The sequence below is a fragment of the Geotrypetes seraphini genome, chromosome 14 (genome assembly GCF_902459505.1).
Source record: "Geotrypetes seraphini chromosome 14, aGeoSer1.1, whole genome shotgun sequence".
NCBI lineage: Eukaryota > Metazoa > Chordata > Amphibia > Gymnophiona > Dermophiidae > Geotrypetes > Geotrypetes seraphini.
In genome coordinates, this window is record NC_047097.1 from 12752929 (window position 1) to 12766586 (window position 13658).

At 43.1% G+C, this 13658-nt stretch overlaps 2 protein-coding genes across 5 annotated transcripts in view; one reads left to right on the plus strand and one right to left on the minus strand.

The window, feature by feature from the left end:
• SCAMP2 (secretory carrier membrane protein 2) overlaps nucleotides 1-3575 on the minus strand; it is a 52636-nt gene extending 49061 nt beyond the window's left edge. The window contains exon 1 of the mRNA XM_033921013.1: nucleotides 3157-3575. Within this exon, the coding sequence (XP_033776904.1) occupies nucleotides 3157-3213 (57 nt within the window). The 5' untranslated portion in view covers nucleotides 3214-3575. The remainder of the gene's footprint in view (nucleotides 1-3156) is intronic.
• Nucleotides 3576-3618: 43 nt separating this feature from the next.
• The window catches only part of MPI (mannose phosphate isomerase), a 42766-nt gene continuing 32726 nt past the window's right edge, over nucleotides 3619-13658 (plus strand). Inside the window, exons 1-3 of one of the 4 annotated variants that reach the window (XM_033921010.1) lie at nucleotides 3619-3729; nucleotides 9684-9811; nucleotides 10886-11086. In XM_033921010.1, the coding sequence (XP_033776901.1) occupies nucleotides 3714-3729; nucleotides 9684-9811; nucleotides 10886-11086 (345 nt within the window). In that variant the 5' untranslated portion in view covers nucleotides 3619-3713. Of the gene's footprint in view, nucleotides 3815-3863; nucleotides 3952-9683; nucleotides 9812-10885; nucleotides 11087-13658 lie in introns of those variants that run through there. The other 3 variants (XM_033921011.1, XM_033921009.1, XM_033921012.1) reach the window with 3 other exon arrangements.

Here is a 13658-nt window from a genome sequence, read left to right on the forward strand (position 1 = left end):
CTTGTAACTTTCTCTGTTTCTATCATACCTTTTTCTTTCAAACTCTATAAATAACTTTACATAAATTACCTCTCTCTGGATCTAAAGCACCGATTCATATCACAACTGCAGACTCAAAGTGAAGTTATGGAAGGAAGGGTTGATGGCACTTGAGGAAGAAAATTACCTTTGGCAGCCTATTCTTGTACTACAGGACAAACACGGAATATAGTAATTTACCTTATATATCAGTAAGTCTCAGAAGTTTTCAGAGTGTAAAGTTCAACTTTGCAGCTAAATAGCTTACGTTTCTATATCAACACCCTAAGTAAATCACCCCACCCCAGGAAGGCATTCACAGCAAGAAGGCACAAAAAAATCATCCCTCTGATGACAAACAGAGGAATATGAAAGGAAAATATACTATTTTTGGTCTCTTCAAAATGTTAGATTTGCCACCAAGACCCTCCTGGTCAAGCAGATTCATGCAGTCATTCTTATTCAGTGACTGATCAGGAAGAGACCCATTAACATCACATTGTCCAAGAAAAAGAAAACTAATCCTCTGCCCCCATTTCAAATTCAAAATAAGGAGAAAAAAAAAATTGGAGTCTTTTGAACATTTGTATAATTCTGTACCTAAAGCAAGGCTGGTTTTAGATAACTTGTGTTTTAAAAGAAATCTACTTAACATTTACTGTACATAAATCCCTCAAATTAACAAGTTTAAGTAAAATATTATATCTTAATGACCTGTATTTAACTGCTAAAAGACAGCAAGCACTTTTTTACACAGTCATCACCACTGGAAGGCAACAGAGGGTATTGATCAATGGAGATTGCTCTGAGGAAAGGGATGTTACAAGTGGTATGCCTCAAGGTTCTGTTCTTGCGCCTGTTCTTTTTAACATTTTTATAAATGATATTGCTGAAGGGTTGTCGGGTAAGATTTGCCTCTTTACAGATGATACCAAAATCTGCAACAGAGTAGACACGCCAGATGGTGTGAATAATATGAAGAAAGATCTGGCGAAGCTTGAAGAATGGTCTGAAATTTGGCAGCTAAAATTTAATGCTAAGAAATGCAAAGTTGTGCATTTGGGCTGCAAAAACCAGAGGGAATGGTACAGTTTAGGGGATGAAGAACTTATGTGCACGACAGAAAAGCGGGACTTGGGTGTAATTGTGTGATGATCTTAAGGTGGCCAAACAGGTTGAAAAGGTGACGGCAAAAACTAGAAGAATGCTAGATTGCATAGGGAGAGGTATGGCCAGTAGGAAAAAGGAGATATTGATTCTCCTGTATAAGACTTTGGTGAGACCTCATTTAGAATATTGTGTATAATTCTGGAGGCCGCTCTTTCAAAAAGATATAAATAGGATGGAGTCGATCCAGAGGAAGGCTACTAAAATGGTATGTGGTTAGACTTAAAGATCTCAATCTGTAAACTTTGGAGGAAAGGCAGGAGAGGGGAGCTATGATAGAGACGTTTAAATACCTATGTAATGTAAATGCGCATGAGTCGAGTCTCTTTCATTTGAAAGAAAACTCTGCAATGAGAGGGTATAGGATGAAGTTAAGAGGCGATAGGCTCCGGAGTAATCTAAGGAAATACTTTTTTACAGAAAGGGTGGTAGATGCATGGAACAGTCTCCCAGAAAAGGTGGTGGAGACAGAGACTGTCTGAATTCAAAAGGGCCTGGGACACGCACGTGGGATCTCTCGGAGAGAGAAAGAGATAATGGTTATTGTGGATGGGCAGACTACATGGGCCATTTAACCTTTCTGCCATCGTGTTTCTTAGAGGGCTCTTTGTGCAGAATACAATGCAAAATATCACCCAAAACATATGCCTTTATTAAAGTTAAAATTGACATTAAGTTTTCAAGGCACTTCAAGATTCTACTTTGGTATAAATCTCTAACTATTCAGGGATTCTATATGTTAAACATATCTTATACAAGATATTTTGTATGATTAGAGCTGGTCCTTAGAGGTGGCCAAAAGTCTCAAAGATTAGTTTGTTAGAGCAATCAAACTGTTTCATTCTAGGATGAGGGCAATTCTTCCTCATACCACATTCTTTCCAAAAATCTAACAGAGACAGTAACTAATCTACTCCTTAAGATCCTGCTAGACACTTGTGACAGGGACTGACCACTGCTAGGAGGCAGGAAAGCCTGACAGACTTTTGGTCTGATGGAATATAGCATATCTTTATGTTCTTATGTTAATGTGCCATCCATAGGGGCTTTATAATAAATTAATTTGCCTTGTAAAAGCTTTTTATTCAATAGAATTGAGAAGGAATGGTTTAGTAAGGCTCCCAAAATATCATACCCTAATATTAGAGTCCTTAAATTATTTTTAAATATTAATAAAATAGCACACTTTATGTAATTGATTTCGATATGCAGAATTAGAGGCACAAAAACACTTTACAGGTTAGACATTTTTTTGTGAACTTAATTTAAGAGTACTATTCCCTTTCAGGGGTGTCAAAGTCCCTCCTGGAGGGCCACAATCCAGTCCCTCCAGGATTTCCCCAATGAATATGCATGAGATCTATTAGCATACAATGAAAACAGTTCATGCAAATAGATCTCATGCATATTCCTTGGGGAAATCTTGAAAACCCGACTGGATTGCGGCCCTGGAGGAGGGACTTTGACATCCCTGCCTGAGGTCAAAGAAAAAGGAGCTTTCTGGAAAGGCAGTTCAACAAAAATTCATCATCACAACAAGTCCTTAAGGACTTTAAGGAATAATTATAAACAGCTGAATTGTAATTCACCCTAAGCACCGATTTAAAAAGACAAATACATTTGGTGTTCAAATCCCAAAACTTTGCTAGAATCTCAGGCTGATGGAATACTGAAACAAGAAGATATCTAAAGTATAGATTCTCAAAACAATATATTAGGAGAATAAGCTTTTTCCCCAGCTGTAACTGATACTGCTCCAACACCAAAGGGGGCCCAAACCCTTCCCTTAAACATCCTTCCCAAGGCTGGCGCTATGGGCCCATCCCTTCTGAGCACGGATTGGTTGCTTGTTCCCAGGGCGCCTTCCCATTTGGCCTCGTGACCGTCACTCGCGCCACGTCTCCAGCCCCTGCCTCTCCACTCACGGGCTCTCAATAATACCAGCTCAACCAGCCGCAATGCCGCACTTACCTGAAACGGGTTCACATCCATGGGGTCGGCGAACGGGTTGGCCTCGAACCCCGACATGGCCAGGTATCGACAGCACCGGACAAACCAGAAACGAGAACTCCGCCGACTTCCGGCGTACCAAACTCCGCTTCCCTACCTGCCTCTCCGCGTATACTTCCTGGAGGCGGGCGCTCTCAAGCGTGCGTGCGTGCGGCGCTCGCGGTCGGACCAGCCTCCCCGTGACACGTCAGAAAGGTGGTGCTCGTGCGGCCGGTGACGTCATAATCTCGTTTATTCTACGTTGAAGCGTCGTGCCTCTCAGTTCATCCTCCTAGAATTAAAGTTTTGCGGTGGTCTGGATAAAGGCTGCTAAACTGGTGCAAGGCTATGCATTAAAAGCCGTGTAAAATAGGGCCGCGCAACTCCCAAAGAAGAGATGAGACAACACGACAGGTCATCCCTGGTCTCATTTCTGCACCTGCGCCACTCCTCTTTCAACACTTCTCTTTCCGACGGGCGCGTTAGGGCCGCGCTGACGTCAGCATGCGGTGGAACGTGTCTCGGCTTATGTTGGCGCGATGGCGGAGGCTCGAGGTGAGTTAAGGGCAGAGCTGGACGAGGCTTCTTTGTCGCTGGGACCACGGAGGAGAGGGAGCCCTCGTGGAATAGATGGTAGACGGTACATGCAGCCGGATTGGACCAGGGCTGGAGGACTAGAGGCAGCAGTGGGTCGGGTGCAGAAGAAAGGGTGGGGTGAAGGGCGTCCGTCTTGTTTTGTTGCAGCCCAATACGAGGGCGGCGGCGGCAAGCGCTGAGGTACGCAGCGCTGTACAGAATCCCGAAGAAGACAGTTCCTGCTCGAAAGAGTTTACGATCTAAACCAGGGGTCCCCCAAAGTTCCTCCTTGAGGGCCGAATCCAGTCGGGTTTTCAGGATTTCCCCAATGAATATGCATGGAAAGCAATGCATGCACATAGATCTCATGCATATTCATTGAGGAAATCCTGAAAACCCGACTGGATTCGAGGGACTTTGGGGACCCCTGATCTAAACAGACAAACAGGATGCCATGGATACAATTAAGGGGAACGGTTCATCTGCTGGCTGGGTTGGTGGGGAGACTGAAGGCTACACTATCAAAAAGGTGGGGTTTCAGTCTGCTTTTAAACCGGGGGAGGGGCTTGGCGGACAAACTCCCGTAACTTATTCCAGGCATAGGGGGCAGCTAGATGAAAGGAAGGAAGTCTGGAATTGGCAGTGGAGAAGGGTACAGCTAAGAGCAACTGATCTGAGGAGAGAGATTGAGGGGGCAGCAGAATGAACACACTTGTAGGTCAGCAATAGGAGCTTGAACTGTATGGGAAGGCGGATAGGGAGCCAGTGAAGTGATTTAAGGCAGTGGTTCCCAACCCTGTCCTGGAGGACCGGGTTTTCAGGATAGCCCTAATAAATTTGCAAGAGAGAGTTTTGCATATAATGGAAATGACAGGTATACAAATCTGCTCCCTGCATATTCATTAGGGCTAGCCTGAAAACCCGATTGGCCTGGTGGACCTCCAGGGCAGGGTTGGGAACCACTGCTTTAAGGAGACATGAGTGTAGTGATGTTGATAGAAAATGAGTTGTGCAGCAGAGTTTTGCACAGATTGCAGGGGGGGGGAAGACGGCACTGCAGGAAACTAGTTAGAAGTAGATTGCAGTAATCTAAGCTTGAGGTTACTTGAGTGTGGACAAGGGTCTGGGTAGTGTGCTCAGAGAGGAAGGGGCACATTTTGGTGATGTTGTAGAGATAGAAGCGGCAGTGGATATGATAGTAGGGCCACGGACCCCCTGTGATGCGGTGGTGGTTTTGTGGCTCTGAATGGGCGAGATGTCAATTAGTGGGGTGATGATAATGCCGGCCAGCCCAGCTGTGTAGAACTAGAGAAAGAAAAATGGTGAAATTTTAGAGGAGCAGCCGAATGGTTAGCTATTGAGGCAGGCATATGGGGAGTGTCATTGCTTGCCGTGGGATCAAAAGCATGGAATGTTGCTGCTGTTTGGGTTTCTGCCTTGTATCTGTGACCTGAATTAGCCACTGTTAGAAACAAGATACTGGGCTAGATGGACCACTGGTCTGACCATTATGGCTATTATGTGCTAAACTAGAAAGCCTGTTCACATTCCAGTGCCACTCCTCATGATCTTTAAAGTAAAGCATATAGGTTGTAAGCCCTCTGGAGACCTAAAGTACCTGAATGTAATTTGAAGTATTGGAAAAGCCTAAAGAAACATCTAAATCAGGGGTGTCCAATGTCGGTCCTCGAGGGCCGCAATCCAGTCGGGTTTTCAGGATTTCCCCAATGAATATGCATTGAAAACAGTGCATGCAAATAGATAATAATAATAATAATAACTTTATTCTTGTATCCCGCAATACCATGGAAGTTCAATGTGGTTAACAATAGAAGAGACTGTACATTTACAGCGATGATACATATTACAGTGTTATTACATTTACAAAGATGTTACATAAATAGCAGTAATAAAAAGGCATATACTAAAGAAGAGACTGTACGTATACAGCGATGTTCCATGTTAAAGCGGTGGTACATTTACAGTGATGTTAAATATGAGGCTATGAAAAGGCAGGGCAATTAGCTAAAACAGAGCTTGAGAAAGAGAGGCCATAGTGGCTTGGGAGGGGGGCGTAGTCAGAGGGAATGGAGGCATGTCGAGGTCAGGAGGGTGCAGGGAAGGGGGGAAGGCAGCGTTAGCGGAATTTGTCGAAGAGGTAGGTTTTTAGTGACTTCCTGAACAGGTGGTAGGGTGGAGAGTTGGAGATGAGGGCGGTAAGGCAATTGTTCCATTTGCCCGCTTGGAATGCTAGGGTTCTATCAGTGAATCTCTTGTAGAGGCAGCCTTTTAGGGAGGGAAAGGTGAATAGGTGGGCGTTTCGTGTGCGAGAGGGGCCTGCTATTTCAAGGTGCTCAGACAAGTAGATTGGGGAAGATCCTGTTAGAGTTTTGAAACAGAGGCAGGCGAACTTAAAGATGATCCTTGCCTCTACTGGGAGCCAATGGAGTTTGGTGTAGTAGGGGCTAACATGGTCGTATTTTTTGAGATCATAGATGAGGCGGACGGCCGCATTTTGGACTGTTCTAAGACATTTGATGGTATTTTTATAGGATCCCAGGTAAATAATGTTGCAGTAGTCTAATATGCTTAATACCAGAGATTGGACGAGTAGACGGAAGGCTTGGTGGTCGAAGTAACGTTTGATGGTGCGCAGTTTCCAGAGGGTACAGAAACATTTTTTCACCTGGGCACTGGTATGGTCATCGAAGGTTAGGGTGCGGTCCAGGATGACTCCAAGGATTTTTATGGTGGGTAAGATAGGGTAATCTAGCCCATTCAATCTGAGGGAAGTGTTTGTTAATTTGTGGTTGGGACTCGCTAGGAAGATTTTGGTTTTTTCAGAGTTCAATTTTAATTTGAGTTTTGAGGTCCACAGTTCTAACTTGGTGAGGATAGATGCGATGAGTTTTTCCGTTTCTAGAGTGAGTGAGGTAATGGGAACAATGATGGTGATGTCATCTGCATATATGAACGATTTTAGGTTAGAGTTTGCTAGGCTTCGTGCAGGAAACTAGTTAGAAGTAGATTGCAGTAATCTAAGCTTGAGGTTACTTGAGTGTGGACAAGGGTCTGGGTAGTGTGCTCAGAGAGGAAGGGGCACATTTTGGTGATGTTGTAGAGATAGAAGCGGCAGTGGATATGATAGTAGGGCCACGGACCCCCTGTGATGCGGTGGTGGTTTTGTGGCTCTGAATGGGCGAGATGTCAATTAGTGGGGTGATGATAATGCCGGCCAGCCCAGCTGTGTAGAACTAGAGAAAGAAAAATGGTGAAATTTTAGAGGAGCAGCCGAATGGTTAGCTATTGAGGCAGGCATATGGGGAGTGTCATTGCTTGCCGTGGGATCAAAAGCATGGAATGTTGCTGCTGTTTGGGTTTCTGCCTTGTATCTGTGACCTGAATTAGCCACTGTTAGAAACAAGATACTGGGCTAGATGGACCACTGGTCTGACCATTATGGCTATTATGTGCTAAACTAGAAAGCCTGTTCACATTCCAGTGCCACTCCTCATGATCTTTAAAGTAAAGCATATAGGTTGTAAGCCCTCTGGAGACCTAAAGTACCTGAATGTAATTTGAAGTATTGGAAAAGCCTAAAGAAACATCTAAATCAGGGGTGTCCAATGTCGGTCCTCGAGGGCCGCAATCCAGTCGGGTTTTCAGGATTTCCCCAATGAATATGCATTGAAAACAGTGCATGCAAATAGATCTCATGCTTATTCATTGGGGAAATCCTGAAAACCCGACTGGACTGCGGCCCTCGAGGACCGACATTGGACACCCCTGATCTAAATCCTTACTGCTTTGTAGATGGTCTTACAAAAACAGTTGTAGGCAATTGTAGGCGATACCTCTTTATGGGCAATGTTTGTGACTAACTTTTGAGACTTTTACCTTTTTAAGATGATATGAAAACTTTTCTCTTCTTTGGTTTAATTTGTAATGATAGGCTCATAGGTCATTGATCAGTTTGTGGCATCAGAAGTGAGCCAGTGAATGTGAGAGATTTATAAATATGTGCATGTTTATTTTCCCTGATTGCTTTACAGTCCCACTGGTATCATGCTTAGCTGGTTTGCTTGTCGTAGTGTTTTTCTTTTTATTACTGTAATGATCTTTGGATATCACTTTGGACAGATGTATTGTTTAAATTTAAGGCTCCACTTAAGACTTGCCTCTTTTCTTAGGCAAACAGAGGCTGGTAAAATTAGTTAACTTTTACGGCCTGCAAACTTTCCTTTTGATTCTATTTTATATATTTCTACTCTTAAAACACCAACATATAATCATAGAATTATCTTCTTTTTTATTTTAACTGTAAACTACTCTTTTTAGATATCATGAAAAGTGCTTTATCAAGTTCAGTAAACTGAATAGAAATCTCTAATATAATGTAATGTAATATAAGGAAAAGCCTTACTGAATCAGACCAGGTTCTATGAAGCCCAGCATCATGTATCTGATAGTGGCTAGTCCAAGTTATAAATAACTACTTTAGCAGATCATAAAAGGCAGATCTGTTCTTGTAGTTAATTTCCAAGTCTACCTGGCTGCCAATTTTTATGGACCCTTTCTTCCAAGAATTTGTCCAATCTCTCTCGTTATATTAATCTATACGAACATCATCTAGCAGAGTGGCCAATTCAGATCACAAGTATCAGGCCAAAACCCAAATAGTAGCAACATTCTATGCTGCCAATCCAGGACAAGCAGTGGCTTTCCCTATGTCTGTCTCAATAGCAGAATATGGGCTTTTCCTCCAGGAACTTGTCCAAACCTTTTTTTTTAATTTGCTATGTTAACCACTCTTAACAACATCCTCCAGCAACGCATTCCATAGCTTAACTCGGTGTCTCGCAAACTTTTTCAAGCCGGGGCACACTAAACCTAGTGGCCCCAGCTTGAGACACCTGGAAGTGTGCTGGCATTGGCATGATAACGTCAGCGCATGCACAAAGGCCCTTCAAATGAGCCTTGTGATGAGAGAAGGGCCGGCAGAGAGAAGAGGTGCTGGTGATCTGTAGACAGTCCCAGTGAGAGGCGAGAGGCACGTCCTGTAGACAGTCAGCTGGTGCCGGCATCTCTCTTCTTCCCCAGTGTACCTCGGCACACCTGAAATTTCAGGAGGCACACTGGTGTGCCACGGCACACAGTTTGCGATACACTGGCTTAACTATTGAGTGAAAAAATATTTTCTCCTATTGGTTTTAAAGTATTTCCCTGTAACTTCATTGAGTGTCCTCTAGTCTTTGTAATTTTTTATGGAGTAAAAAATTGATCCACTTGCACATGCTCACTATATCACTCAGGATTTTGTAGACTTCAATCATATCTCCCCTTAGCTGTCTCTTTCCCTTAACTTCTTTAGTCTTTCCTCATACAAGAGGAGTTCATCCCCTTTATCATCTTGGTCACTCTTTTTTGAACTTTTCCTGGTTCCGCTATATCTTTTTTGAGACAAGACGACCATTATCCCTCTATCCTGGAACTCCCCAACCCCTACTTCCTCCAGATCCTCCCAAATTTTTAAACTATCCTTCCCTTCCATAAAAGGTATTTCCCATGTAGGCAAACTTGGGTCATCCCTCCCCTTTAGAATCACTGAGATCTGGAATAACCTCACCTCCCCTCTCCGAACCTCAAGCTCCCTCCAACTCTTCCGCAAACACCTAAAAACCTGGCTATTCTCAAAACTGTAACACTTCCCCCCTCTTAGGCCTCTCACCTTCCCCCTTTACACCTAACTCTTTAATCTCTCCACTGTAGTTCCTCTCTCATCTTTCTTCCTGTAAACCGTGCCGAGCTCCGCATTCGTGGAGATGGTGCGGTATATAAACCCAAGGTTTAGTTTAGTTTAGTTTAGAATTGAACACAATACTCAACCTTTTCAGCGCACTAACAGTGATTCTTGTTTCTATTTGCTTCCCCAGTGTTTCCCCTGTCTTGCGTTGTGCAGAATTATGCTTGGGGCAAGGTTGGTCTGAACAGTGAGGTTGCGAAGCTCATAGCTAGCAGTGATCCTCTGGTGCACATAGACGCAGACAAGCCCTATGCAGAGGTAAGCATCTGTCTCTCCTCTAATACCTGTGGGTGATCTTGGTGGTCTATACCTGGGTAATGGGAGTAAATTTGGGATGACTTCAAGAAAGAGGAATTAATAAGAGAGTTGCCATTTTTATGACCTATCTAGGAATGCTGCTATTTTCTTGACCCAGTGTTTTGTTTTTTTCATGACTGGGATCTATCACCATGAGCCTTGATTCGCAACTAACTTGGGATTTTCTCCCTTAATTAATTTATTTATTTTATTGCTTATATACCACTTATATCCTTGTTCTTTTTTTACTAGGATTTAATTTGCTACTTTCTTGTATATCTTACTGATTTTTATATATGCTTATATTTGGTCATTTTACTATTATGCTGTCAACAATATTGTAAGTTTTTTTATGTCAAAGTTGCACACTACCTTGGGTGAATCTCTCTTCATAAAAGTTCTAGCAAAGGTCCCAATAAATGTCAACCTTCTTCTTTTACCTGCTTGCCATATATAAATCCCCTGCAGAGTAAGTGTTTTTACTGCTCTGTCTGACCTTAGCCAGCTTAGTCCTCTGGCACCACGCAGGAACTGAAAGCAGAAAGTAATATCTTTTGTATTATATGAGAAACGGGAAATATTTGCTTTTTGCATTCTTCTGCACAGTGATAGAATTGGCTATGGGCAGGCAGAGCTGTGGCAATGAAAACGCAGGCTCCTGCTGCTCTGCAGGGATTTACTGGTGCTGGGCAGATAGAATGCTGGTACTGAAATAGGGATGGCAGAAAGATCTGATGCTGGAGCTGGGAATAGGAGAAAGGGTAGACGCTAAGGGGCATAGATGGGAACAGAGACTGGGGCTTGGAGCTGGGTCTGATTCAGAGACTGGTGTGCATGGATGGCTGGTTAGTGGCCAAAGATTCAGCTGCTGGGTGATGATATAAGGATGAGGCTGTTGGGTTGGGTATAAATAAATGTTCCAGTTCCTAAGTTTGGCTCTTAGATACTAAGAAATGTGTCAATGCCTGAGTTATACAACATCTTACTTTTTGTCCTTTCTTGTACCCTTGTCTCCATGTCTCATTTGTACTATAGCTCTGGATGGGGGCTCATCCCAAAGGTGATGCTGTCATTTGTGACAACAGGATTACCCAGAAAACATTGGGGCAGTGGATAGCAGATCATCCTGGTTGCCTGGGATCAAAGGTCAAGGACGCTTTCCAGGGGCAACTGCCTTTTCTATTCAAAGTCCTGTCGGTTAACATAGCTCTTTCCATCCAGGCTCATCCTGATAAGGTAGGGATCTTTGTGCTTATCTAAACAAAAGCACTTCTGGGTGACCTGAATTTGTAGATAAGATAGATTATGAATGAAGTGGGTAATATGTTGCTGACTCTATTGATGGGTGATGGTAGATAAGTCTTTGGATGGTGATGATTAGGTGCATGGGGTAGTGCAGGGCTCAACAAATTCCATGTTGCCAAGGTGCCTAAAATTTCATCACAGTGCACAGGATTTCATGCTCTCCAAAAGAGAGGTTTGTTTTTTTTTTTCTTTCCGCATCACTGTCCCAAACTGATTCTCTCAGCCCTACATGGTGATCGGGCATATTCTTGAGTCACACAATGCAGGAAGTTGGGGAAAGTCTTGCAGTTTCCCCAGTTTTCTGCGTCACACGGCTCAAGTGTATGCAGAGCCTGATCGCCATGCAGGGCCGAGAGCAGCAATTTGAGGCACCACTGTGAATAACGAGGCAAGAGCCAGAGAGAAATGGGTAAGGGGGGGCATGAGAGATTGGGGGTAGGGAGTATGAGTGAGTCAGATAGACTCGGTGAAGGCTATGGGAAGGTGGTAAAAAGCTACTGCTAATCTGGGAGGGGATTCCAACCTCTTCCCTCCTCAAACTTCACTGGGGACAATGTTGGAAGGCTGGGAAAGGAGAAGCAAAAAAGGTTGCTGAAGATGACTCTTAAGATTTAATGAAAATTTGTCAAGGCACGGGTTAGTGTGTATTGATGATGTGTTGATAGATGATTTTTTGTGGCTTGTGAATATCAAAGACAGATGTGTATGTGTGAACACTCGCCAACTCCATCATACATAAGTGATGCTATATGTATGTCCGTAGATGAATACACAAATGACTATGGAGCTCAAAATCAAAACTTAACCACGTCTAAAAACCCGCCCAAGTTGGCACTTGGACAACTAAAAGACAGGTCATCCAAGTGCTGATAATCATACTGAATTTCTGAAAGTATCAAGAAACGTTTTAGGCCTCTGAATCCCACTGTGCACCCAGAGCTGACAGGAGTGTTTCTGGAGAAGTGGTTAGGGCGGTATTTGGGCAGGATGTGGGCCGACCTACACTTAATCGTCCTGCAGAGATAATCTAATGTTTTACTAGACTTCCTGGACAAAACTTATACAACTTATAAGACGATGTAAAGACAGGTATAAGTGCCAAAAAAAAGTATCGAACGTGTCCATATAACCACTGCAGAAATAAAGTAAAGACCCACATGTACTCCTCCCCATGTTCACTGACCCAATAGCACCCCCACAAAGTTCAGAATAAAAGCATACATACCTGTCTCCAGAACATCAGCACCTGCTATAGGAAAGCCTAGTAGAGCTGCACATAGGTGTCTTAAGTAGCCTGATGGGTGGGCTAGTGAACCATAGAGAGGAGGATCCAGGTTCATAAGCCACTCTAACCACTACATTTATGGTGGAAAATGTGAGGCCACAAAAATCCTACTGTACTGCCATATAGGTGCCACCTGCAGCCATAAGGGCTATTGGGGTTGTAGACAGGTGGATATAGTGGTGTTGGGTTGGGGGGGGGGCTCACCATAACCTATAATGGAGTTCTGGTGAGATGATTATCTGGTACCCTTTTATGTGAAATTCATAGCAGTGCTCCACTGCTCTGTTGCCTTATCTGTATGGCCAGTCCATCACAATGCTGGCCCCTCCCATGTACAAATGGTCTTGGTCTGGATATTTGGGACAGACTAATTTGGGGTTGAAAATGTAGTATAAAGATAGATATACTGGCGGACTGGACGATCAACCACCTGGACGTCCAGATAGAAAATTTTTAGACGTACATTTCGAGAATGGACATTTCCCCACTGCCGACTTGGGCACCTAGTGCCCTACCTCCAAATCGTATTTAGGCCTATGTTTTGATTATGCCCCCCCCCACACATCTTGGTTCCTGAATGTTTTAATGCCTGTTTGAGCGATGATGGCTACCCCTGTGGAGGGATGGATATGAGCAAGTGTGTTGGTATATGCGTGATTAATAGTAGCTTACTATAGATGTACATATATCCATTACTCGTATACAAACAAGTGTTAGTACATAGATGGTTGTTGGCAGGTATATGTATGTATGAAATGTTACCTATGATGTACATACTGTCACTTTGTCTTCATACCTAAGATGAGTGTGTATGTAAATTCTGTCATGGAGCCCTGAGTACACTGGCAGTGCATTAAAATTCATTTATTACAATTTAAAATAAAAATTTGGGCTATTACTACTTCCTAAGTCTTATAATCCAACTGCATTTTGCAAATGTTGGGAATGTAAATTATCACTTGTTAAAAAACGCTACTGTTTAACTTCTAGCAAATCATCCTCTCTGATCATATCCACGGGGAAACTCTGCTGAATGTTATACTTCCACATATCTGAAAAAGTTCACCTAAGCATTGCTGAACATCTGAAGACTATATGAAAATCTATTGTATACTCTATTGCTGTCAGAGAAATTTATTCCACATGTGGTTCTTTCGTATTGTTGAAAACAAAAACTGTGGATACAGATATTCTGGAGATAATTTATTAAACAATGAC